The sequence below is a fragment of the Bubalus kerabau genome, chromosome 1 (genome assembly GCF_029407905.1).
Source record: "Bubalus kerabau isolate K-KA32 ecotype Philippines breed swamp buffalo chromosome 1, PCC_UOA_SB_1v2, whole genome shotgun sequence".
Lineage (NCBI taxonomy): Eukaryota > Metazoa > Chordata > Mammalia > Artiodactyla > Bovidae > Bubalus > Bubalus kerabau.
Window position 1 is genome coordinate 98,426,638 of NC_073624.1, and position 25,469 is coordinate 98,452,106.

The window sequence follows — 25,469 nt, forward strand, 5'->3', positions numbered from 1 at the left end:
TTCCATTATAGCACAGATGGTAATATCATGCAACAGGTAAAACCTTATAACAGCACAAAAGCACAGAAACCAAAAGTATCCTCAACGTGTCATCGACTCAATGGACATGAGTTTGAGCAAACTCCAGGAGATAGTGAAGGACAGGGAAGCCCGGAATGCTGCAGTCCATGGGGTCACAGAGAGTCAAACATGACTGAGTGACTGAACAAGAACAAATATTTTAGTGTGATGAAAACAAAAATCATCCTTGAAGATTATTCACTATAACTATTATTACAAAGATTATAACTATTATTACAAAGCAGCTGAAGACTTACGTTTTTTTCTTTTACCTCCTGAGAAAAGATTAAGTTGTCAATTACATCAAAATTTCGGCCCATGATGGTTATATTTTGACCACCACTGCAAGAAAAAAATAGGAGTTTCATAGATACACACACAGGCATTTTGCATTTGTGAATAAAACCATCATTTGTTCATAATTTATATTAAACTCAGTTATGTTTGAGAGCAAATTAATAAATTTTAATTTCCAATGCATGACATTTTTATGTCTTTTCATGATACTGGCCACAGATCATAGTTTTTTAAGAAACATAAATGTAAAAATTCAGGTTGGATCCTGTTTTAATTCTAGGAAAATGCCCAGATTCTTTTCTAGAATTCTGAATTTTATTGTATCATGTTACCCCATATAATTAGATCATCAGCTGCACCTTGAAAAGGTTTCACTAAACAGAATTTTGTTTGATTGCTGTTTAATCTATAGAAAGACTCTTCAATCTAACAATTTTCAAAATCAAACTCCCAACCTACCAATTACATTTTATGTAGGGAGACAGGGAGTACTTTGGACAAGGTAAAATTATAAATGACATTACAAATCTAAATTCCTATTTGGTAAATCATATAAATAACAACTATGTCCTAGCTTTCCAAAACTAAGCCAAATGATTTCACATATTCTTAGCACATAATTGCATTTCAGCAAAATGGCCATTAGATGTGAAATAAACAGCTGTCCACAGCTCTGGCGGCCCTCACACCCCTGTTCACTTAGGTCACTAGACACTCATTCCAAGGGACAGGAGCCTGAACAGGTCAGCTCTGTCAACCAGCTGAGCCCATGATGACAAGACCAGGAGGTAGACGTGAGAAGGCCGATTTGTGTAGGGCAGAGGGGAGGTGTTAAGCCCTGAACCTTCCAGCCACCAGGGGGAAGGTCGAGCTGGCCTCACACCAGCCTGTCACCGTTACTAGAAAACCAGGCCAAGTGTGGTCTGCCAATGGCCAGACTGCAGAGCCGTGTTCTTGCCCAGGAGTAACCGAGAGACACTGGCTCAGACTGTCACAGGTGATGAGACATTAGGAAACCTCCTATCTTACAACAAAGCACCGAGCACAGCAAGCCTGGGCCAGGCTGCCTGGGAGCCTGGGCAAGCTGTCTGAACGCTCCACACCCCAGTTTCCTCATTGGCAAAAAAGGTTATGCATAGGGGACCCCGTGGTCTTGTGAGGATTTCCTGAGTCAAAAGACCTGACACCCTGGCATATGGGGAGTGTTGCATCACCGTTTGCTCCTATTTATAGGAAGGACTGAGACCCACGGCTGGGAGAACCATGCTAGAGCCTTGGTTTGGAAATGTCAGCTTTCTTCATGCTGCTGTTAGGAGTGGAACTGAAGTCCCAACCTCCAGGACCTCAGCACATGAATGTCTCTGGAGATAGGACCCTGAAAGAGGGAATTAAGGTTAACTGAGGTCATTAGAGTGGGTCCCAATCCAATATGACAGGTGTCCTTATTAAAAAAAAAGAAAGAAAGGAGATTATAACACAGACAGGCACAGAGGGAAAACCATTGTGAAGACACAGGGAGAGGATGGCCCTCCGCAAGCCTAGGAGAGAGGCTGCAGGATAAATCAACCCTGACAGCACCTTGATCTTGGACTCATAGCTTCCAGAACTTTGATTAAATACATTTCTGTCATTTAAGCAGTCCAGTCTGTGGTACTTTGTTATGGCAGCCCTAGCAGCCTAATACATCCACCTCTCACTTCATCTTAAATGAGAATATTAGAAGTGATTTTTTTTTTCATTTTCCTTTTTTTTTTTAAACAAAGCTTCATCTGTAGTTTTACCTAGACAGTACTTTGAAAGTTAGTTTCATGCTGTGTTAGGTGGAGAAACTATCTTTAGGTTTATATTCCAAAATCTTAATGTGAATTTAAATTCAACTAGGGGGAGAATTTTTTTTTCTTAATATAACAGAGTCATCTGCAAGAGTTTCTTTGGAAATTTCCATTTCTCACATAGGGAGTATCTTTGAAATGTAGACACTGCTTCTCATTTAGATAGTTCCCAAAATTTCTTGAAATTGTTCAAAAGAACTTACTCTAAAGGTTATAAAAAGGAAGAAGCTTTGGGGCATATGCAGGAGTGAAATGTAGTGAAGAGGATTAAGTATTTGTATCAGAAACCCAGGCTTAGTTACAGTTGAATAGACATTGAGAAACACAAACATAATCTGAAGAGAAACCAGAATTTCAACAAACGTTTCAGCTGTGAGTTTCCTGGCAGCCACAGCTAAGAATAAAACAAGATTACTCACAGCATTTACTGTGATGATGGGAGGCTACCTACCTCTCAGGTATGGCTTTATTTTCTAAGAATAAATCCTAAAGAGGAAGTTTGTGAAAATTATGACAATTATTTCTATATTTATTGAGTGAAATCCATGATCTTTATACATATGGCCCTATTAACCACAACAAGAGAAAAATACACTCTAGAAAGTACCTGATCCAGGTGGTAGCAGGATATATGAGGGAGCAGTGGGGCAGAGCAACATAAGACAAAGGTCCCACCGAAGCACAGTTCCCGCCATCGAACTGGATACACACATCCTTCATTTCTTTCCGGCTCGATGGAAGAGAGAACTGCATATGGGTGGCATTTACCACGTGGCTAACCTGTATCCTATAAAGGGGTAGAAGAGAGCTCTTCGGTGACTCAGATAGCTAGCACAGGCGATTACCTAAGGAGACAGGATATGAACTTCATTTGAACTACAACAGCCCCCAAACTATCAGAACAGCCGCGGGCAGCTACTGATGAATCAGGGCCCACTTACCCAGCGTGGGCATTATCTGGGGCTGCGTTCCTTTTTCTTTTGTGCATTTTTATGTTTTTATTTACATTTCCCTTAGAAGTGGGGAGAGAAGGAAATGCAACCACTGCCTTTAAAAATGGAGACGGCAATGGCACCCCACTCCAGTACTCTTGCCTGGAAAATCCCATGGGCAGAGGAGCCTGGTGGGCTGCAGTCCATGGGGTCGCTAAGAGTCGGACATGACTGAGCGACTTCACTTTCACTTTTCACTTTCGTGCACTGGAGAAGGAAATGGCAACCCACTCCAGTGTTCTTGCCTGGAGAATCCCAGGGACAGGGGAGCCTGGTGGGCTGCCGTCTAGGGGGGTCGCACAGAGTCGGACACGACAAGCGACCTAGCAGCAGCAGCAGCAGCCTTTAAAAAGCCCTAATATAATAGGAAATGCAAAGTGGACTGGGTATCAAAGTTTATTAAGGAATTGCCATTCGTTTTGAGTGTGCTCATGGCACCATCCTTATCTGTTACACGTACATACTGAAGTAGTCATGAGTCAAAGGATATGGTGCGATATCCTGGGATATGCTCTTAAAAACTCTAGCCTCCATCTTCCCGTCACTCTCAAAAATGTGGAGGAGATAAATGAAATAAGATTGGTAAAACGTTGACTTTGGAAGTTGGAGGATATGAAGAGGTTCTCTGTTGTGTATGATTGGAAATTTCCATAGTGAAAGACTTGAAAATCAATCAAGCACTTGCAGGGAAGGTGTGGTAGAACCCAACCCTGGGCAGAGATGGATTCTGCCATTCAAAGAACAAAGAGTTCAACACTAAAGTCCATGCCAGGAGCCCAGGGGCCTTGGAATCAACCAGCATCAGAGCTCCTGACGATCTCCAGACAGGAATTTAGCTGGGACTGTCCTGGGTGCTCTTGAAATCTGCAGGGCATGCCCTCAACACCCTTTGGGAGTCAAAGCAAAGCCTTCTACAGCATTCCCTCTGCAGCTTCCTCTGTATATCACATCTACAATGAGCCTCTAAAGCACAAGTCATGAAGACGGGGTTGTGTCTGAATAACACTCAGTATAATTACACCACATGAGAATCTACTATTATTACTTAAAGGCTTTGTACATGATTATCGATGGTAATGCCCACAGCCTTTAAGCAGTAATAACAGATTCATTCTAACAACAAGGCAAATTCAGAAACATTTGAGCCAGTCTGTACTGACACTTCCTCAAATTTACATTCTAAGATTTTATATTCAGAGCAAAGCTCTAGGAAACTCATTGTAAACTGGCTGATCATTAAAATTCAAACTTGTTTATCAATTTTGGAATGAGAGAGGCAGAAATATGGATCATTCCATTACTATTCTTATTTTTTTCTCCTTGGAATAATTAGGTATTTAAAAAATGCAGTATTGAGAGAGGTTAGGATTATGGCATGAACTCTGATACAGAATTAACTGGGTATTACGTTTACTGCTCGTGAACTTGGGTTCACTACACAGATGTGGTTACTGAAATGCTACATGCAGAAAGGTCTCTCTTAGTCATTTAATTTAATAACTGCAGTATCTCAAGACACACTCGGAATTGAAATGAGAGCATAAAGAGTCAGAAACAGGGTAATGCTCTAAAAAACGCCTTATTTTCCAGTGACGCTGATTGCCTTTCAGTGAACACACAGGTGTCTAACTTCACTACACAAAATGAAAGATTTTTGCAGCGAGGTATTTAGCCAGGATAAACGATACAAAAATACTTATGTCGCATAGATACAGCCACTAATGTGTGCTGGATAATTCTGGTAAATAGCAGAACAGAGAAGAGCATCCAAGGAGTAGCTTTCTCCATCAAAATGACAGACATCCCAAATTTACTGCTAGGAGGGGAAGGGGATGATGGTTAGATGCGGCAAATGAATTAAAACAAAGAATTCAGTATATAAGTGTGGCAAATTAAAATGCTGTCCAAATCTGTTTTAGTAGTTAAGAACCAAAAGACCATGCTTCAGTGGATTGTCTTTGACACATTTCCACGGTGGGAACAAACTCAGTATTCTACATCATGTAGATAGCAACATCTTTCTACTTTAAATTAGCCAACACCTCTAAACACTAACAAGCAGAAAACTCAAATGGTTTATTATGTTATTGTTACTTTATCTCATTTTGGAGAGTAACATTTACACAAGAGTGTTAGTAAAATACCGAGATTTTCTTCTCTCAAAGTTTCATTGATAGAATGTGTTAGGGAAAAGAAGTCATCTCTGTTGGGGTGTTTTCTTCTTTTTAACACTAATAGATGTTTCATTTAGTTATTATTTGAGCCTGAAACCATTCCAGTACAGCTGCTGCTGCTAAGTCGCTGCAGTCGTGTCCAACTCTGTGTGACCCCATAGATGGCAGCCCACCAGGCTCCTCTGTGGGATTCTCCAGGCAAGAACACTGGAGTGGGTTGCCATTCCCTTCTCCAATGCATGCATGCTAAGTTACAATACAGAGAATGCAACAAAAGAATAAAATGGATCAGAAAATTTGTCCTCTCAACTTTCAGTAATACATTGGAAGAGTGGCCCTATTTTCCCATCAAATTCTAAGGTACTCAACTATTTTTCTAAGTGATCATCTTCAAAATGATGTCTGTTCCTCAACTTACTTGATTTTGTTCATGAAAACAAATCAGGATCCCAATAGGCAACGTCCTGGAATTACTGTATTTTGAGGTGTTGGGGGTTACATGGCAGATTCTCTCACAATTAACTTCAATGTGGTGCTTAAATGATTTGACTTCTTGAAATCACGTTATATCAAATATACAGAGTAAGTGGCTCACATTGGCACATGGAAAGAAATTAATCATAAAAAGATTATAGTCTCAATGCTATTCCTTTGGTATAAGCTTTAGTTTTTCAGTATGTTACCAAGAATAAATCACTAATATTTCAACTCACACATCCTTATCACAAGTACTGGTTCCTTTCAGGATCATTGTGATGTTCGATGCCTCGGTAAAGTTTGCTCCCGTGACGGTCACATTACTTTTCCCTAAGGTCGATATTTTCTGTGGCTCAATGGACGTAACAGAGAAGACCTATTGGAAAGAAAAGATTAAAACACAAGATCAAAGCTAAGAAATGGCATTGTTCCAAAAAATCTGTTTATGCACTGCCGTTTGAAGAAATCACTGGGAAATTACAACATTTTGCAAACACAGGCAGACAGTGTTTAATGAAATCAATGTATTCAAGGAGGACTGCTGCAGATTCACGTCTCTCAACATGCAACAGCATGAGGTCAAAGCAATTAGTCTTTGTCTCACAAGACAGTTGAAAATACAGTTGAAGAGTCTGATATTCTGTCTGAAGAGTGAGATATCACTAGAGTTCTCAAACATGCTTACTGCCTCACAGCCTCTGGAGGCTCACAACGTAACAAAATGAAGTAAAAGATGAGGCGTCCACTGACTGTAAGTCAACAACAGATTCATCATCAAGTTGGAATAAATGTCATCCAGGATAACTTAAATTCCCAAGAAAGCAGTTCCTATTTTTTGTTTGTTAGTTTCAGTAAGCTATTTGACTCAAGGAGTATACGGCAGGGGAAAAAAAAAAAACTCAAGAAACCAACCAGTTAAGTCACCTAATATCAAGTAGTTGGATGCCTAAACTCCTGGAGCCACCCATTGTTATTCCACGTTTGTAGATACCATCTCCTCCTTGGAACCCATTACAAGCTTTATCAGGTTTTTTTCTATCAAGAAAGTTTCCCTTGGAATAACTGGGGCCCCATATCATGTAGATTTATACACCTTACTTCTCTATTTGCAACATCTAATCAAATTCCCCTTAAAAAAAAAAAAGCCCTTTATTTGACGGCAAGAATAATTTTCCCTTTCAAAGACAAACCAATCTTGATCTCTTTCACTTTTCTCTACAGATGCCATTGTCTATCTTTTTGCTCATTGAGTAGTTGTTTTGTAGACTATTTCCAGTAAGTCTATGTTCTTCTATAATATGGACCAAACAGAGCAAGATTCTAAGATTCTAGCCCATACAAAGCTCAGCAGATCTTTAGTATGAGTGAATTTTCATACTCACACTCCTAGTGTTTGAAAATGACCCCCAGGTCCAGAGATGCTTAATCATGTGGAGTTTGGCTAAGTCATAAATACCGAGTGTATCCACTTAGAGGATAAAGTCTAGGAGGAAGCCACTTAAGACCCTGGGGAAGCTCATGTCCAGCACCTGCCTGCCACCTGCTTCTTCGAGCACCCCACTATCCACTGCTCCTTTGTATGTATGATGCTCATCAGGATGGCCTTGCCGTGCTGCCCACCTGCTGAAAGGGTATTTTATCATCTGCTCCTTGACAAACACAGGTGCTATACGGGGGAACAGTCACCATCACTCATGATCACCGTGGACTGCTTTTCCAGATTGAGGTAAACTCATTGTTAATGTCATCACAGCAATGACATAATGTGACAGGGAATTGATTTCGGTGGCAGAATTTATTTTAATCACTTAGTAAAGGACTTCAGTCCTGTATTTATAGAATCACAGAGGGCCTGAGAGGGTCACTTTAATTATTCTGTTAGAGTTGACTGCATTTTATGGGGGAAATTATCTGCAAGAGTGGTACTTGGAATGGGGGGGATTAGCAAAGACGTGGAAATAAATCCCTCCCAAATGTCAAGTGTGTGTTGTATACCAAAAGGCTTACTCTTTGCTCTGACAGGATGCCAGCTAAGTGAACAGGTATTTGTTAAACACCTACAGGATCCCTGGGATGGCACGAGGTGCTGTGGGGGACACAGGACCTCTGGGTGCACTAGATCAGGAGAAAGCAAATTCTTAGATTTGCCTGGAGCAAGTTTAAATTCAGTCCACTGCTCGTTCTTGGGCAGCCTATGGAAAAAAAAAGTCAAAAGAAGAAGAATATTCCATGACATGTGTAAACACATGAAATGCAAATTTCAGCATCCATAAATACAGTTTTTTGGGAACACAGCCACACCATCATTTATGCATTGTCTGTCACTGCGTTTGCACTATAATGGCAGAGCTGAGTCTTTGCAACAGAGATCACATGGCTTGCAAAGCCTGAAATATTTACTGTCTGACTTTTTGAAGAAAAAAAATCTGGCGGACTCCTGCTCTACCGGGTCCACTGTCTTCTTTGGGAAGCAAGAGGCTTTAGGTAAACCTTCATTTACCTCTAAATGTGATGCAGGCTTCACATTTATATCCAACTTGGCTCTGATCCTCGGGTTTCTTTGCAGATAGCCCTTCTCGCTTCTTCTACTTAGACAGTTGATGTCTGCTCAAGTGAAATTTCAAACACGCCAAGTAAATGCTACTTCTTTGCTTTCAGGAGAGGCTAAAAAGAGAGCCTTCTAACTAGCCTAAAACAGATTTTTTAAAGAGGGTTATAGTTTGCTCCTTAAACAGCTCCACAAACACCATCAGAGGAGCTGCCAGGTCACCTGATTAACTTTTTATTTCCCCCTGAGTAGAGACAGTCCTGCTACTTTCAAAAGGATTTTGTTTTAAAACCTTATTGTTGACAGAGGTTTCTAGGATGGAATCTAGCCCTGGTCTATTCTGTGAAAGCAGATGCTTCAGATCTGCTTGCAAAGAGGGTCAGATTAGTTGTCCTTTGTCTGCTTGGAGAACCTCTTTTAATAAGTGAGTTAAAGTGCTACCAAGCAGACCTCATTAAATAAACAACACAGATATACAAGAAAAGACAGTGTGCCTATATGGCTGTACTATATGCCTACAATTCTTAGAAATACAACACTTGCTATTTTTACTGATAAATAGTCTTTAAAAATCCAGTACATACAAAAGGCCAAGAATGATCTCGCCACACACTCAGTATTCTAGATCTATTTCTGTATTTGAATCAAGACTTCACTCATAACCTGAAATGAAGTAGCAGGTCCCATAAGCTGACACATACAAGGGGTTAATTTAAAAACATAATTTAGCTTGATGCAAAGAGATTATTCCTTACAGCCCTGTGGAGTGAGATTCCTCCCTCATCCTATGCCCAAGGATTTCCATTTATCAAATCAAAATACCATTGGCTCTAACCCTTAGAGCCCTGGGTTGCCCAACAATTAACCTCAGAACAGTTTACTTCCTGTCAGTTACATTTTAAAGACTTAAGAGTTATTTTTAAATGGCTGCACAATTTTAAATTATTTAATAAAATATTTGGAACTCTGGCTTTAAATCACTGCCTATTTGATATTTTAAAAAAGCACATTAGAAACTGGTTAATTAGGTGATTACAGAATACCCAGTTATTTTATTTTATTTTTTTAAAAACAAAGTCATTATAAGACACCGGAAATAGCACAACCACTAAGAACTAGTTATCTCTGGAAAGGTCTAAGAGGATTACTCTTGACAGGAAGAGTACCTTTTGTGAAACCTGACATCAACACAATGCAAATTACCATGACATTAATGGAGAAACTACCATTATGATTGAAAAGAATATTAGAAAGAGGTACATTAGGAAGGCTCAATTTATTAAGACCAAATTGTACTCTATTAATCTGTTTCCAAAAAAAAATCTGAATACAGCAAAGCTCTCTGTAAGCCTGGACCTGAATCAACATTAAGGAAAACGTTTCTCAGATTTTCACTCGTGAAATTAGTTCAGACGAGACTGGATAAAAAGTCACATGGATTAAAAAAACCAGCTGGAAATCTGAAACCAAAGGACATGAGAGAGATGAAAGGTAGCACAACTAATTAAAGGAAAGTGCCTTATAGGGCCCTACAGGGGTGAGAATTTGGTTCAGAATTATTTAACATCTTTATTAATGACCAAAAAGGATGGAAGTAATATATTAATGAAATGTATAAATTGAGAAGAGTGGTAATCAGCAGTGGAGATGGTAAAGTGTAAAAAGAGGTGAGGTGTAGAAGGAGAACACCAAAATACAGTCCCACCAGAGAAAAATGAGAGCGTTAATTGGAACAAAAACATCGTGTCCATCTGATGCTCAGCCCCCAGCTGAATGCTTCTTCATGGCCCACCCATCCATGAAGGGACTGGTCCTAGGGAGCTTGAGATGCAACCGCCATTTGGTCGTAGCAATTATCAAGAGTTAGAATTCCAACTGAGATGGAGCTGGAGACTTCCGAGCAGGTGACAGACCAAAGCCTTGTGCAGAGAGATCAAGGCTTGCTGCTCTGACCTGGGGGACTTGAAGGGGAGGCTGCCAAGGCCAGTCCATCAGGTAGCTACTCTTGGTCACGGAACCTTCTGAATGTGATTCCTCAGACCTGGCTGAGGCACCCAGGACTCTGTGACCAGGGCGGGCAACACCTCCATTCCATTAGAGACCCCTGCTTGCAGATTTAACACCACCAATCAAAACCCATCCCTCTATTGAGCTTCAACTTCAATATGAGATGCTTGGTGCTCCCCTCTCCCGAGGGCCTCGGTTTCCCATCTCAAGCCTTCTCTGCTCTTCCCATCTTGGGGAAGACGCCAGGCTTGCCTGGGTCCAACTCCTTTTCTTCAACTATGCTCCAACCTATCACCCCATCCCAAGCCTTCAACACTAACGCACACTCCTGACAGCTTGCCCAGGCCACCCAAGAGAAGTCCCTTCCAGACTGACTCTTATCATTGATGCTACATTGAGGTCATGCAGTATATGTGGTTTAGTTGCTAAGTCGTGTGCAACACTTGCAACCCCATGGACTGTAGTCCGCCAGGCTCCTCTGTCCATGGGATTCCTAGGCAAAAATACTGGAGTGTGTTGCCATTTCCTTTTCCAGGGGATCTTCCCAACCCAGGGATTGAACCTGGGTCTCCTGCATTGCAGGTGGACTCCTGTACTGCAGGCAGATTCTTTACCAACTGAGCTACAAGGGAAGCCCCATGCGGTGTATACTAGTGGTCAAAGCTGTGGCCTAGACTGCCTGGGTTCAAACCTCGTGTGTATCACTCACCGCCTACTGACCCTGTGCAAGCCAACATTTGTCTATCAGGTGGGGAAAACAGGCCCATCGTAAAGCTCCAATAAAGAGGCACTTTGAGCTCAGGATATAACCCCAGGCTTCACAAATACGGGCCACCCCTAGTCAATTTTGCACATTCTGGCATTCCTGCTTATAGCTTTTTCTGTCGTACACACTAAGAAGCTTCATAACAATGCATCCCCAACTATTATAAGTTCTTAACATAAACTCCACAAGGGCACATATTTTGCCTCTCTGCCCAGCACACAGTAGGTGTTCAATAAACACATTTCGAATGAATGAATACAAGAGAGAACCCCACAGCACGCAGCTCAGTGCTAGGCCCACAGAAGCTACTCAAGGCACATGTTAAACTTGACTTTGCTTTTTAAGGCAGGGACCCTGAATGAGGTGATTTGGGTTGACTGTGAGGAATTAAAATGCACATCATACGTGATGGAGGAAGAGAAGAAAACTCACAAGAAAGAGAAGGAATGTGAATCTCCCGAGAGCAGGAAGACATGGCTTTGTACCATGAGTTTCTACCCAGCAGTGATAAGTATAACAAATATTAGAACAACCTCATATCATAGACCTTCAGAACCTTTCCTTGAGAACAGGAAAGACAGAGCAGTCACCTCTTCTCTTGGCAGGTGGAGGCCCCAGATATAAGATTATTAAGAAAAGGAAGGAAAAGAGGTTAGGGCAGGGTGACAAGGCCAACTGTTTCTGACAGAGACTGGCCCTGACCGTTGAAAATACTTTCCATCCAAAGGGCAAATATATTGACAGATTTTTAAGTTATTTGCCCTATTCCGATGATGCGGCCCCTAATGAAGCCCCCTGGGGTTCTTTCTGGTTTGATATCATTAAGTCCATTCCTGGTTCCCATGGGGGAGCTGCCATGACAGGACATGTTTTTAAGCTGTGGTCAAGGGATGGTTCACAGGGTCATGGAACAGTATGAGGACAACAAAGGCAAATAGGAGTCAGCCAGGAGCCCTCTCTTGTAAGTTCCACATGCTCGCACGCATGCCAAGTCGCTTCAGTCATGTCCAACTGTCTGAGGCGCTATGGACTGTATAGCCTGCCAGGCTCCTCTGTCCATGGGATTCTCCAGGCAAGATTACTGGAGTAGTTTGCCATTTCCTTCTCAGATGAGTTTATTCATGCATTAAAAAAAAAAAGTCTTGAAGAACATTCTACTGCTACTGAAAAACAAGATGTAAGGCTCTATAGATGCAGGCTCCAGGGTCATTTCAACCTTGTTCTGTCCCATAACTTCCTGCATCCTTCTGCTCCAGCCAAACTAAATCACTTGGGGTCTCCCATAAGGGGTGCACTGGAATTTTCTGTGATGCACTATGCTTTCGCAATGCCCGCGCCCTATGCTTAGAAGACCCACCCCATCTCCAGGTGTCTCTTCCCTTAACTATCGGCTCCATGCCATCTTGCATCAATCCATCCATCCATCAATCAAAGACTTAACCAACCGCACTGATGAAGTGTTTTTAACTGCCAGGCCCTGGGCTTAAATAATCAGGAATGACTAAGACAAGGCCCCGGGCACAGAGGGGCTCTCAGGGTTTGTGTACTTCCTGGTACCTTTCCTAGGTTACTATTTTCTATCTTTTATTCTTATTTCTGTGCTTATGTACACATAAGATTCTTAAGACTGATGACAAGAGATGTTCCTGATTCATGTGTATCCTCCTCATGGTATCCATGGAGCTCTGTGTATTGGTATATATTCGGTGCGTGATCCAACACCTGTAGGGATCTTCAATCCAAGCTCAGCATTAGGACACCCAAGACTGTGTACCATTCACTCACATCTCATGTCCCCATGCCTGGCACGTAGGAAGTACTCAGTATGTATGTGACGTGGAAGATGCACTGAAAGAAAGCCTTTGATGGCTTCTCTGCTAGGAAGAGTGTTCCATGCTTCATTCAAAGCCAACCTGAGGGCCAAACTGGAAGTCTGGATTTACACATTCCACATGATAAGGAAAAGACAGCAGCGTATCACAGAGCAGGAGAAATCCATCCGGTGACAATACTCCATTCCCAGTGGTCCATTCTGAACTGAGTCATTCATTCATTTCTGGTCATGCCATGCAGCTTGCCAGATCTGAACTCTCCAGTTGGGGATTGAACCCATACCCCTTGCAGTGCAAGCACGGAGTCCTAAACCCTGGGCAGCCAGGGAATCCCCATGTATTTAAAGAAAACATTTCAGCATCAAAAAGAGGTCTTTCGCCAAAGGTCATGCACAGAGAAACCCTGAAGACAGGTCTGGGCTTTTGTTTATTTCCAGCTTTCTCCTATCTCCTTGGTGACCCCAGTTCTTTCAACCACATATGTCAAAAGGGTCAAGAAGACATAATACAGGAAACCAGGATGCAGTGACTGTATTTTTTTCTTTAAAATAAAAATGTAAAAAGTCACTGCCTGAACCATGACTTAGCAATAGAAAGGGACACATTATTGATGCATAAAAGAATGCAGATGAATTGCCAGAGAATTATGTTGAGTTAAAAAGACCAATTCACAAAGGGTACCTCTGGATGATTCCATTTATATAAAATCTTTGAAATAATAAAATTACAGAATGAAGAACACATTAGTGGTAGCCAGAGGTCAGAAACAGGCAAGTGGGAGGGGAGGAAGAAGCGGGTATGACCACAGACAGGCAATATGGGGGAGACTTGAGGTGAGAGAGTTGATCTGTATCTTGACTGTATCTTTGACAGACGTCACTGTCAAATCCTAGTTGTGATATTGTGCTATTGTTTGGCAAGATGTTACTACTGGGAGAAACTGGGTATAGGTTTTATGAGGTCTCTCTGTATTACTTTCCCACAACTCCATGCAAATCTACATTATCTCAGAATAAAATGTTTTCTTTCAAAACGATCACAAAAAAAGAAGAACAAAATCTCAGAAGGCACACTTTCTGATTTCAAAACTTATTACAAAACAGTATTTTATGGGTATAGACCAACGGAATAGGATATACAGCCCAGAAGTAAACCCTTGCATATATAGGCACATGATTTTTTGGTAAGGGTGCAAAGCACATTTAATGGGAGAAAGGACAGTTTTTTCAACAAGTTGTCTTGGGAAACTCAATATCCACAGAAAAGAATGAAGTTGGACACATACCTTATACCATATATGAAAATGAACTCAAAATGGATCAAATAACCTAATTGTAAGAATTAAAACTATAAAACACTTAGAATAAGAGTTTTATGACATTGGATTTGCCAATGATATCTTGGATGTGACACCCAAAGCACGGACAACAATATTTAAAAAAATAAATTAGACTTGGACAAAATTTTAAACCTCTGTGCATCCAAGGATACAATCAACAGAGTGCAATGGCCATCTATGGAATAGGAGAAAATATTTGCAAATCCTATATCTGATACATGGCTGATATCTAAATTATATATGTAATTCAACAACAACAAAAAAAACAAGCAATCTGACTATAAAATGGACAGAACAATTGAACAGACATTTCTCCAAAGAAGCACACAAATGGCCCACAAGCACACAAAAAGAGGTTCAATGTCACTAAACAGTAGGCACATGCAAATCAAATCACAGTGAAATACCACCTTATACCAAATTAAGATGGTTACTATTAAAAAAAAAGTGTTGGCAAGAATGTGGAGAACTTGCAACACCGAAATGCTGTTGGTGGGAATGTAAAAAGGCTGAGAGGTAAGGAAACAGAACAGAGTTCCTAAAGAAATTAAAGACAGGATTACCATAGAATCCAGCAATTCCACTGCTGAGTACATACCCCAGAGAACCGAAACAGGGTCTTGAAGAGGTATTTGTACACATCCATTTACAGAAGTATTAGTTACAATAGCCAAAAGATGTCTGCAACCCAAGACATCAATGGAATGATACAAGTGTCCATCAATGGGTGACTGAATAAACAAAACATAATATATACAAACAATGCAACATTATTCAGCCTGAAAGGAAATCCTAACACATGTTACAGGACAGATGAACCTTGAGAACATTATGTTAAGTGAAATGAGCCCAAAAGGATAAAGCCCGTTTGATTCCACTTAATCTCAAGTACCTAGAGTAGTCAAATTCACAGAGAACTGAAAGTAGAACAGTAGCTTCCAGGGGCCAAGGGGAAGGGAAAAGGAGGTGTTACTGTTTAATGGGTACGAGGTTTCAGTTTTGCAAGTTGAAACATGTTCTGGGGATAGATGGTGGGGATGACTAAGAGCAATGTGAATGTACTTAACTACTCAACTGTACACTGCAAAGTGGTACATTTTGTATTATATGTATTTGACCAATTAAAAAAAAAAAAACTGAAACAAGAGCAAAAGAGAAGTTTAATTTTTTTTAAAAAGCCACTGCCTTTTTGATTTAAACACCTGTCACTACACCCTAGTTTCATCAACCAATGAGAAGAGTGATGTGGCTCATCATTTAATAAAACCTCAAAGGCTTAAAAAGTCTGAAGATATCGGCACACCAAGCTTTTCTAATGCCTTTAATTAACTCCATAATCCATTTTGATTCCCATTCCCTCTGCTTGTTACTGAATTCACCTACACTTACTCTCAACTGTTTGGTGGTGATTAAAAGTGTGCTACTTATTTATATTGGCACTTGACCTTAGGTAGCAGCAAATGGATATGTCAAAGCCACAGATTAGTCAAGAAATAGAACACTGAGCCTTTGAGAACAAAACACGCTACTGTGTTTGACTTGTCTGCTCCCACTAGACCCAAGGTTAATGAGAAGAAGAACTTGTCCTTTTTGGCTTTTCACTGCATAGCAGATGCTCAGTTAACTTCCCTTGACTGAATGGCGCCAGCACTTGGGTGTAAGTACATCAATTACGTTCTGCCCAGAAATGTCTCCTGGGTTATATTCTCTCTTTTCAAACACGTCTGTCAGTTGAGCTTGGTGACTTACTATGAAGAAAATAAGAGGAATTTCGAAGAAATTTCCGTGAAAACTATTTTTTCATGAACGACAGTTTTGAGACACAAAGAGAAATGTATATTTATTACATAGAAACAACTCTTTGTTTTGACACTATTAACTACTGGTTAGATTGTCTCTACAAAGAAAAGCAGTTCAAAGAGATTCATTTGTACGGTTTGCATAGACACGCCCAGCCCTCCTATACCCCTCAGAAATGCAATCATAAACGTGGTTAAAATCTGAAATCCCCTCAGTGCTATGTGCTCTAGACGTCCCTCTAACTCTTCCTGAGATCACAACGTCAGGTTCAAAATTTGACTTCTACCAGAACATCATTTTTCACAATTATAGATTTTTAATTTCTTTTATGTGAGTGTGCAGCCTCTGATGTATTGAGCCAATTAAATGAAGCTTGGTTAAAAACCAAAGGTAAAACAGGGAATTTGGGTAGAAAGCAAAATAGGGAATTTTTAAAAGGAACCCAAAGTATCAGATGTTACTGTCATTTAAAGGGGGATTTTCCCAGCATCAATACAAAAACAGGGTCTGACCTGCAAGCCCCAAGTGGTTCTATTACTCATATTCTCCTTGAATCTTCCTCCTCCTGCTGTTTTGGGTGGTGTCCATTTTTGAAAAGCCACTGGACAGAGGTCCTGAAACGAAGAACATTCCTTCAACATCCCAATGGGTGGAAATTCAGAGTTTGAAATAAACACAAAATACAGGCTAGGGCTGGGTGGTCACAAACATTTATTTTTGGTGAAACTCTGTACTACCAAAAAAACGTCACTTTACCTGGTTCGTCTTGTAATCCGAAGGGTCACAAGCTGTGAAGGGGTGGATGCATTTTCTCTCACTTTTACACCAGGCACAGCCAGTTCGGATACATCCTGGACATCTGGCAACACAGAAAACCAAAGTAATTCCTGCATTTTTAGAAAAACACACATCCTAGAATTTCCCTCTGTGATGCTGTGTGTGAGCATTAAAAACAAGAAAAAAAAAAGTCCCTAGACAGACTGTGATGAACCCAGGGGAGACAGGACCGTTCTTTCAGGTTAGGGACAGACTACTGGCTTTGCGCCCTGGTCTGGGCAGCCCTCGGGGCTGACAGACCATCATGACGCCTGCTAGGGGGTTGCCACGGAAACCTGAAGCTGGGGTCACCTGCTGCTTTGGAAGATGACAAGAAACCACTGAATCTGTTTCTGCATCTGGTTCTGCTATTCGTCTACCTTCAGGTAAGCTTCCCTCTGGACACTGATCTCCTCACCCCTCATAAGCCCACCCTCACTGGAGCAGGAACACTGCCCAGTGCCTGGACGATGGGAAACTAAAAGTGCCACCTTGGCAAGCGCAGAAAACAGGGTGCCACTGTTTGCTTTTTAATCAAATTAAGGAAGAATTGTGTCTACTAATCAAACAACCATGCATGGATAACAGCAGAAGACTGGAAAAGCACTTAATAGGATAATCAGTGTTAAAGCAAGAACGATAAAAATGGAAATTGAAGTGGGTCTGGAAGTGTAGCTAAGGGAAGCAAGAGAGACCTTTGGCCTCTGGGACAAGGAGAGGACCAGATCAGGGAGAGGGGACACATTCGCATTTCAGATATGCTTCCAGAGATGCCAAGGCACCCTGAGACTCTGACCTACAGAAACTGCAGTTTTGGTGGGAGAAAGCAAGCAAGCACAGGCTTGCCTAAGTGTTTACCAGGCCACCGAAGCGCACTCGAAGCAGGTCTGCGCCTTGCACTCCGCTTGCTAACCCTCAGGTGTGATGACCTTACTAAGTGCTTTCCAAAAGGAAGTAGGTATCCAGGGAAAGGGCAGGAAAGGGCGGGCACTCACCCTCTGGGGAGCTGTGGGTCTGAGATCTGGTTCTTAATTACCTCCTTGTGCACCCGAGGCAAGTCACTTCTTTTCGCCAGGCTTTACAACTGGAGGTGGGGAGCTGTATTATGTTTAAACTCTCCTTGAGCTATACAATTCTATTTAACTCTTTCCCTTTTTCTCCCCCCCTCCCCATTTTCATGGACTTTTGAGGCTTTCTGTAACAAGTTTAGCTTTTCCCCTCCTTGAATTCATTCTGTTTTGTTAGAAATCACTGAACTCAGCCCCTCTTTCAGAATGCCGAGGTGGTAAAGGTAAAGTCTGGCAGCTCCTGTCCATATAGCTGTAGGGTGGCCTCCCTACTCAGCTTCGAGTTTGATGCCTTTTCCCTGAAGAAACAATGGTTCCCAGGCCAGACCCAAAGAAACCTACATTTGGTACTCATCCAGTTGGTCAAGCAAACCATTGAAAGAACTACGAAATCACTAATAAGACAGCTTCCTATCATTTCCATGGAAACGTCCATCCCATTTTCCAGTTGGAAAACCAGGAATCTGGGAAACATCTTTTCTCTGCCTTCACTCTGCTTTAGAAGCAAGGAGGGAAGTGTGGTCCTAATTCAAGGGGGTATGCAGCTCAACAGGGCCAAACATGGTACAGAAGTGTGGGTCATGATTAACATGTTCTTTTTTAAAAAAAATATTTATCTATTTCTTTATGGCTGTGCTGGATCTTCATTGCTGTGCACAGGAGCTTTCTCTAGTTAGGGTGGCTTCTCTCATTGCACAGCACAGGCTCAGTGGTTGCGGTGCATAGACTCAGTTCCTCCAAGGTGTGTGGAATCTTCCTGGATCAGGGATCGAACCTGTGTCCCCTGCATTGGCACTTAACCACTGGACCACCAGGGAAGTCCTAACTTGTTCTTTTGATGACAGAGACTTCCGCCTTCTCTTGTCTTTAACTGTGACTTCCTTGTACCTCATGCTCCACTCTCTTCCTTGACTCAAATTCCCAAAGTCATTCTGATCCGTAGATAACCTAGCTGCACCCTTTTGCCTATTACTTCAAGGCCACCTCTGGGTCGGAGGAAGATGTATTTCCCTGTGGGTAAAATACACCCGGGCACAGTCCTTTGCCTCTTGGCTGCACCACCTCACTTAGTGGGGCTTGAACAAGCCAGCTGATTAGCTCAGGGGCCCTCCTATCTCCCATTAGGCCACGCTCCAAAAGGCGCCTTGGAAAGTTCTCCTCCACAAAAGAGTTCTTTAGGAAATGGGAGAGTAAAGCAAATAAATAAATTAAAACCAATGAGAGAATATTTACATTTCAAATAAAATCTTACTCTCTTAATGATGAGCAGTTGGTAAAGTTGAATCTCTTTGACACACGCCAGGAACCGAATGAGAACGTCATGTTGACAACTAAAACATCTGGAGCAAAGAGGGAAAAGCAGTCAGTGACGGCGAAGCTCTGCTATCATTGAGCAAAGCCGGAAATACAGAAAATAAATATTTTTTGCCTCCTCCACATAGAGGGTGGAGTGTGCCAGCTGTTCGCTAACATTTCCATCAGTATGTGGCCTCTTCCCCGGGGCCATTCCCGTCAGGCAGCCGAAGCGCACAGCACAAGCCTCCAAACAGACCCCAGCCCACCTCGTTCCAGGCCTCCCATGGATAATCACTAGGAAAAAGCCATTTCACAGCCCATTTGCAGCTCATCCTCTCCCCAGAATCACTATCTCAGCTTGTAATTGGCCACAGCATAAGAATAAAACAAGTCACTGAGCAAGAACTGTCTAGAACATGATAACCAGAATGTTAGAGAAGAAAGAAACCCTGCACCTTCAGAAGAACCCACACTACAAATGTTTACACAACACACTCCGAAGTGTGGCTCCTGTGGGCTGGGAGCCATGATCTTCTTGGAGTCAACTGTTGCCAAATCTACGATGAAGGATTTCTTATTTGCTTTTGAAAACCTACCCATCAGTTAGAAAACCCCCAAAGAATAAAGGAATATGATAAACAGTGTGCTAAATCACCATGAGAGAAAAACGGCCTATTTCCTGTATCACTGTAACTTACATCCTCTATCCAAGATGATCCCTAAATCTGGTTGTGTATCAGAATCACTTGAGAAATGGATGAAAATACAGATTCCAGAGCTATATTCCTAGATACTCTGACTTGGCAGGCCTGGGGTGTGCTGGGAATCTGGGTTTGTAATCCTCCCCACATACTGTACTGATTGTGTGTTGCCAGGTTTGGGGGCAGCAGCCTAGGGGGGTGCCTTTCAAATCCCATTGTGTCCAGGCACCAGGGCTCCTCTGTGATATTTTCATTGTCACCCATTTTGGTATTAGTATCTTCTTCCTTTTATGAATTAATGGGGAGAGCAGATGATACTTTAAAAACAAAAAGTCTTCCCTTGACAAATTAATAAGTTGGCCTAACTTTGTTGGTACCTCTAGTTTTCCTACTGAAATATGATCAGTACTTGATTCCAAAAGTCTGAAAACGCTTACTTTGAGAGGCTTCTCTACAACAGGAATATTCATTCTGAAAGCCAGGATGCCACATAAAATTCTGCTCACATAAAGTGGGTCTCTGTGCAAATGATAATGCTCTGTTCCAAAGACAAGGAGGTTTGGAGGGCTGGCATGACCTCTCAGCAAGAGCTTTTGAACAGACACTTGATAACTGTTAACAGAATGAATGTATGGACAGTAAGCACTGAGGGACTCCCAGGGAAACATACATGCCATCGGAATCTACAAGTGTCCAGTGATAGAGACTAGCAAGAGTTGTGCTTTCCTGGGTATCAACTGTGCACAAAACACTCCTGGGAAACCTCACAAGGAAACAAGTATATATGATCTCAGCTCTGAAAGCATTCAGTTATTCTAGAAGAGACAAAAAAAAATTTAGGTGAAACAGCACCATGACAGGATAGCCAAGGAAATACCTTATGAGTGGTTCAAGTTCCATGCATCACCTGGGTACCAAGACTGGGGTGCATGTGGGGGTGCCCAGAGGGAACTGGAATGATTAGGATGATTAGAGCAGAATCCATCAAGGCTGTTATGGAAAAGATGAATTCAAAGCAGAAGGGAGACAGAATTTGGTGAAAGGGATGAAGCTACTACAGACTACAAAGGTTTGGTAATGGCCACTGGCTAGCTGGATGCAGGAGGTAGGAAGTGTGTGTGTTTGCCCGCTCAGAATATATAAAGCATCCAGAGAAAAGGGCAGACGAACGGTTGGGTGAAACTGACAGAGGCTTTAAAAACAATTGACTACATTATAAATCAACTGCATTTCAATTTAAAACAAAGATTAAAAAATTTTAAGAATGCAATCAATTAGCTTTTCGCGGTGATCTCAAATACTTCAGAAGCTTATGTTCCAGGTGAGCAAGACCTGCATTTTAATAACCATGCACTTGACTCCACCACGTCATTCTCACCCAAAGAAACTCATGAATCCTCAGTTCATACACTGTAACTCCTAGCCATCTTTTTTAAAAAATTAATTTTTATTGGAGCATAGTTGCTTTACAATATTATGTTTCTACTGTACAGCAAAATGAACCAGCCAAATATATACATACATCCCCTCTCTTCTGGATTTCCTTCCCCTTCAGGTCGCCAGAGTGCATTAAGCAGAGTTCCTTCTGCTATACAGTATGTTCTCATTAGTTATCTATTTTATACACAGTATCAATAGTATATATATGTATCAATCCCAAACTCCCAATTCATCCCACCCCTGACCAACCTTTGAATCCATCCCCTTCTCTGGCTCCGGCTACTTCCACTCTCAGTCCCCTCAACCTGAATCACTGCAAGTGCTTCCCTTCTGTCAGACCTTTCGGAATGCAGCCCTTCCCTCCTCCAGCCCTGTTCTCCACCTGTGGCCATTCATTCTACAAAAAGTCTTGATCATCAACGGCTACTTTGTGCCAGACACTTTGTACCTTCTTTGGCATCTGTTTTCTGTCACTCCACTCTCTACCCCATTTGACTTGACCACATAGAACCTTTTTTTGGCTCCTCAAACAAAGCTTTTTCCTTCCTTTGGTCGGTCACACTAGTTGGGCTCTGCCTGGAATCCTCTTCCCCTTTTTCTTTGTCCAGCTCAACCCTACTCATCCTCCAAGAAGCTTTCCTCGCCCTCTCGCTGCTCCCCCAAGTCTAGTTAGGTGTCCTCTTCACGTATATCTCACAGCGTGCTGTGTTCCCTGCATGCTGCACACGGCACTGTCCGGTGCTGGTCACTTGCTGCTAACCCAAGAGGCTCTAAATACTGTGAGCAAAGAACAGATGAGTCTCTTTCAGTCATGGTATCCCTACCACCTAGCACAGTGTCTGGCACACAGATGCTCAATAAATATTTCTTGTTTGAATGAACGAATGCAATGAACCTAAGATGATAAAATATTGGCCATTTCCTTTCCTCACCTCACCAAGGGCACTCCCAGCTTTTCAGATCCCTGAACTATCTGAACCATCTAGGAAGGGTCAAGTTCAATGGTCTCTGGCTTGCCACTCACCTAAGCAACTTGAGGGGGGATTTGCCAGTCTCCATCCTTCTCTAGCCGCAGGTAACAGTAGGGGCCTGCGGCCACAGGAGGAGTGGAGCAAAGGTGAGGGGGACTGAGGGAGGGTGCAGGGAGTTGGGGAGAGGGAGTCTCCAGTGTGAGGCTATTCAAGTTCTACCATTTAACCTGTTCCCCTGGGCACTCTGGGCTCAGGAGGTTCTCTTGCCTTCTTCGTTTTCTAAGAATGATAATAAGAACCAGTGGAGTGCACGTACCTTTGTAAGCTGTCCTGGTCGGGATGATGCAGGCGCAGGTCTCATTGTGCACACTTTTACCCTTGCAGAGCATCCTGCCTGTGTCCACGTTCTTCACCACGCACTCGGAGTGCCTCGGAGAGAAGCTTCCCACCACCGTCACTGTCGTCTGTGGGGAAGAAAATACAGGAACCAAATCATGTGGCGTTCTTCCATCGTCTCTATCCACCCTAGAGCCTTAAAGGAACTGACTTTCTGACTTGCCACAAGAGAATTTCTTGGATTGCTGATGGAAAGAAAGAGATGTTTTACTGGCTATTTAATTTTCTCTGTTGTGAATCACATGTTCATATTCTTAGACCATTTTTCTGCTTTGTATGTATTTTTTCTTATCAATTCTTAAGAGCTGTCTGTATAGTATAGATATTAATCCTTATCTGTCATATTTCTGACACATTTTCTCCTAATGTACTGTCTGTCTTGCAGTTTATGTATGTTTTACCCTATATAATATGTTTTTATGATCAATACAAATTGTCTTGGTTATAAACTCTTGCTTGTGTACAAATATAATATTGTTTCACCATCTTTGTTGTTTTATTTTTTAAAGTTATATCTTTAATCCATCTGGAATTTATTTTTATACAAAGGATAAGATACAGGCTCAACTTTATTTTTACACAGATGGTTAATCAGCTAGGTAACAAGCATTTATTTTTAAAAAAGTTCCTTTTCCCAACTGAACGGAAACACCACTTTTCTCATATATTAAATCACCATATACCTACAAGTTATTTCTGAACTTTGCACTGCTCCAGTTACCTATTGATCCACTTCTTTTCCAGTGTCATCAAATTTTCAAGACTGTAGATTTAAATATATTTATGGTAAATCTATTTTTATTTTCATAATTTTCTTAGCATTTTCTAGACATTATTTTTTCCATATGAACTTTATGATCATTTTACCCAAATAGGGTGATGGGACTGTGAGTCTAACTGGAATTGTACTAAATATATGCATTAATTTTAGGAGATTTTAGATCTTTATGATATGAAGCATTCTCATCTAAACACAAATTGTTTTGTTTATATTTAGGAGGGGGAAGATGTGGTGGGGAGAGGAGGAAAAGGGAGTAGAAGGAGAAAGAAAGCAAAGAAGAAGGAAAAAAGAGGAAAGTTAAAGAGAACAATATGTCAGTGGGAGACCCGTTGTGCATCAGGTGCACTCAGGGGATCTGGTGGGGAGGTGGGCTAAATATTAGGAAGCTAGGGACATAGGAAGCGATCAGCTTATCAGCCGCGATGAGGAGTGACAGCCCTCACCACCGGGAGGTGTCTGTCTTCTGTTACACTTCTGATCTCCGCCGAGTCTGCACGGCCAGCTAAGAATCCACTGTCTCTCATCCTTGGATAAGCTCTCTCTATTTTGCTCTGGGGTTGCATCCCTATCTTTTTACTTTAAAAAAGTTGTTTCTGAGCCACAGAATCATGCTGGAAGAACACAAGTTCTTACAGTCCAACTTCCACTGAACTGAAGTCCACCCATCTCCAGGGGGCCTGAACATAGCACTGAGCCCCCAACCATCCCCACCAGCTCATCTTCAATACCTGGCTGAAGCCTCACTCATGTTTCACCCTTGTATTTCTCCCTGCACTGCACATCTCAGCATACGACCATTATGACCTGTTACCCTGTCCACAAGTATGTCTTAAATGGAATTCATTGGTCAAACATGATAACAAAAGTATCAGAAAGTTTGTTAAAGTCCTATTTTCAGTAGCTCCTTTAAATTTTCCACATTGCCTTCAGTCCTCATATGCGCAGCATTTACATAACTGTAATCATTGCATTAATTTATTTCATAGTGAAGTGAAGTCTTTCAGTCGTTTCTGACTCTTTGTGACCCCATAGACTGTAGCCTACCAGGCTCCTCTATCCATGGGATTCAATTTATTTCATAAACATTTATTAAACTTTAAAGATGTGCCATGTGCTACACAAGGTATTCACTACTTCAGTGAAGCAAGCAGCTACAGTCCTTACCCTCAAAGAGCTTACAGTCTAGCAGAAGCGTGGAAAAATTCACTAGACTAAAACTGGAAGGCCACACAGGATTGAGATCGCTGTTGGTGGGAATGCAAACGGATACAGCCACCATGGAGAACAGTATGGAGATTCCTTAAAAAACTACAAATAAGACTACCATATGACCCAGCAACACAGCTACTGGGCATATACCATAAGAAAACTGTATTTCAAAAAGACACGTGTAACCCAGTGTTCATTGCAGCACTATTTACAATAGCCAGGTCATGGAAGCAACCTCTATGTCAACAGATGAATGGATAAAGAAGTTGTGGTACATATATACAATGGAATATTACTCAGCCATAAAAAGGAATGCATTTGAGTCAGTTGTAGTGAGGGGGATGAACGTAGAGCCTATTATACACAGTGAAGTCAGTCAGAAAGAGAAAAACAAATATATTAATGCATATATATGGAATCTAGAAAAATGGAACTGATGAGCCTATTTGCAGGGCAGGAATAGATATGCAGATATAGAGCATGGACTTGTAGACACAGCGGGGGAAGGAGAGAGTGGGCAAATTGAGAGAATAGCATTGACAGATTTACACTACCATGTGGTAAAATAGAGCTAGTGGAAAGCAGCTGAAAAATATGGGGAACTCAGCTTGGTGTTCTGTGATGACCTAGATGAGTTGGATGAAGGGGTGGGAGGGAGGCTCAAGAGA

General features: G+C 41.7%; 1 protein-coding gene across 2 annotated transcripts in view; it reads right to left on the bottom strand.

The window, feature by feature from the left end:
- Positions 1 to 25,469, bottom strand: part of PLXNC1 (plexin C1) — a 332,800-nt gene that overhangs the window by 59,439 nt on the left and 247,892 nt on the right. For both annotated transcript variants that reach the window (XM_055585371.1, XM_055585362.1), the window contains exons 8-14: positions 22,732 to 22,879; positions 19,260 to 19,347; positions 16,881 to 16,983; positions 16,637 to 16,738; positions 6,069 to 6,208; positions 2,797 to 2,976; positions 318 to 402 (exon numbers count right to left, since the gene is read on the bottom strand). In XM_055585371.1, the coding sequence (XP_055441346.1) occupies positions 318 to 402; positions 2,797 to 2,976; positions 6,069 to 6,208; positions 16,637 to 16,738; positions 16,881 to 16,983; positions 19,260 to 19,347; positions 22,732 to 22,879 (846 nt within the window). The remainder of the gene's footprint in view (positions 1 to 317; positions 403 to 2,796; positions 2,977 to 6,068; positions 6,209 to 16,636; positions 16,739 to 16,880; positions 16,984 to 19,259; positions 19,348 to 22,731; positions 22,880 to 25,469) is intronic.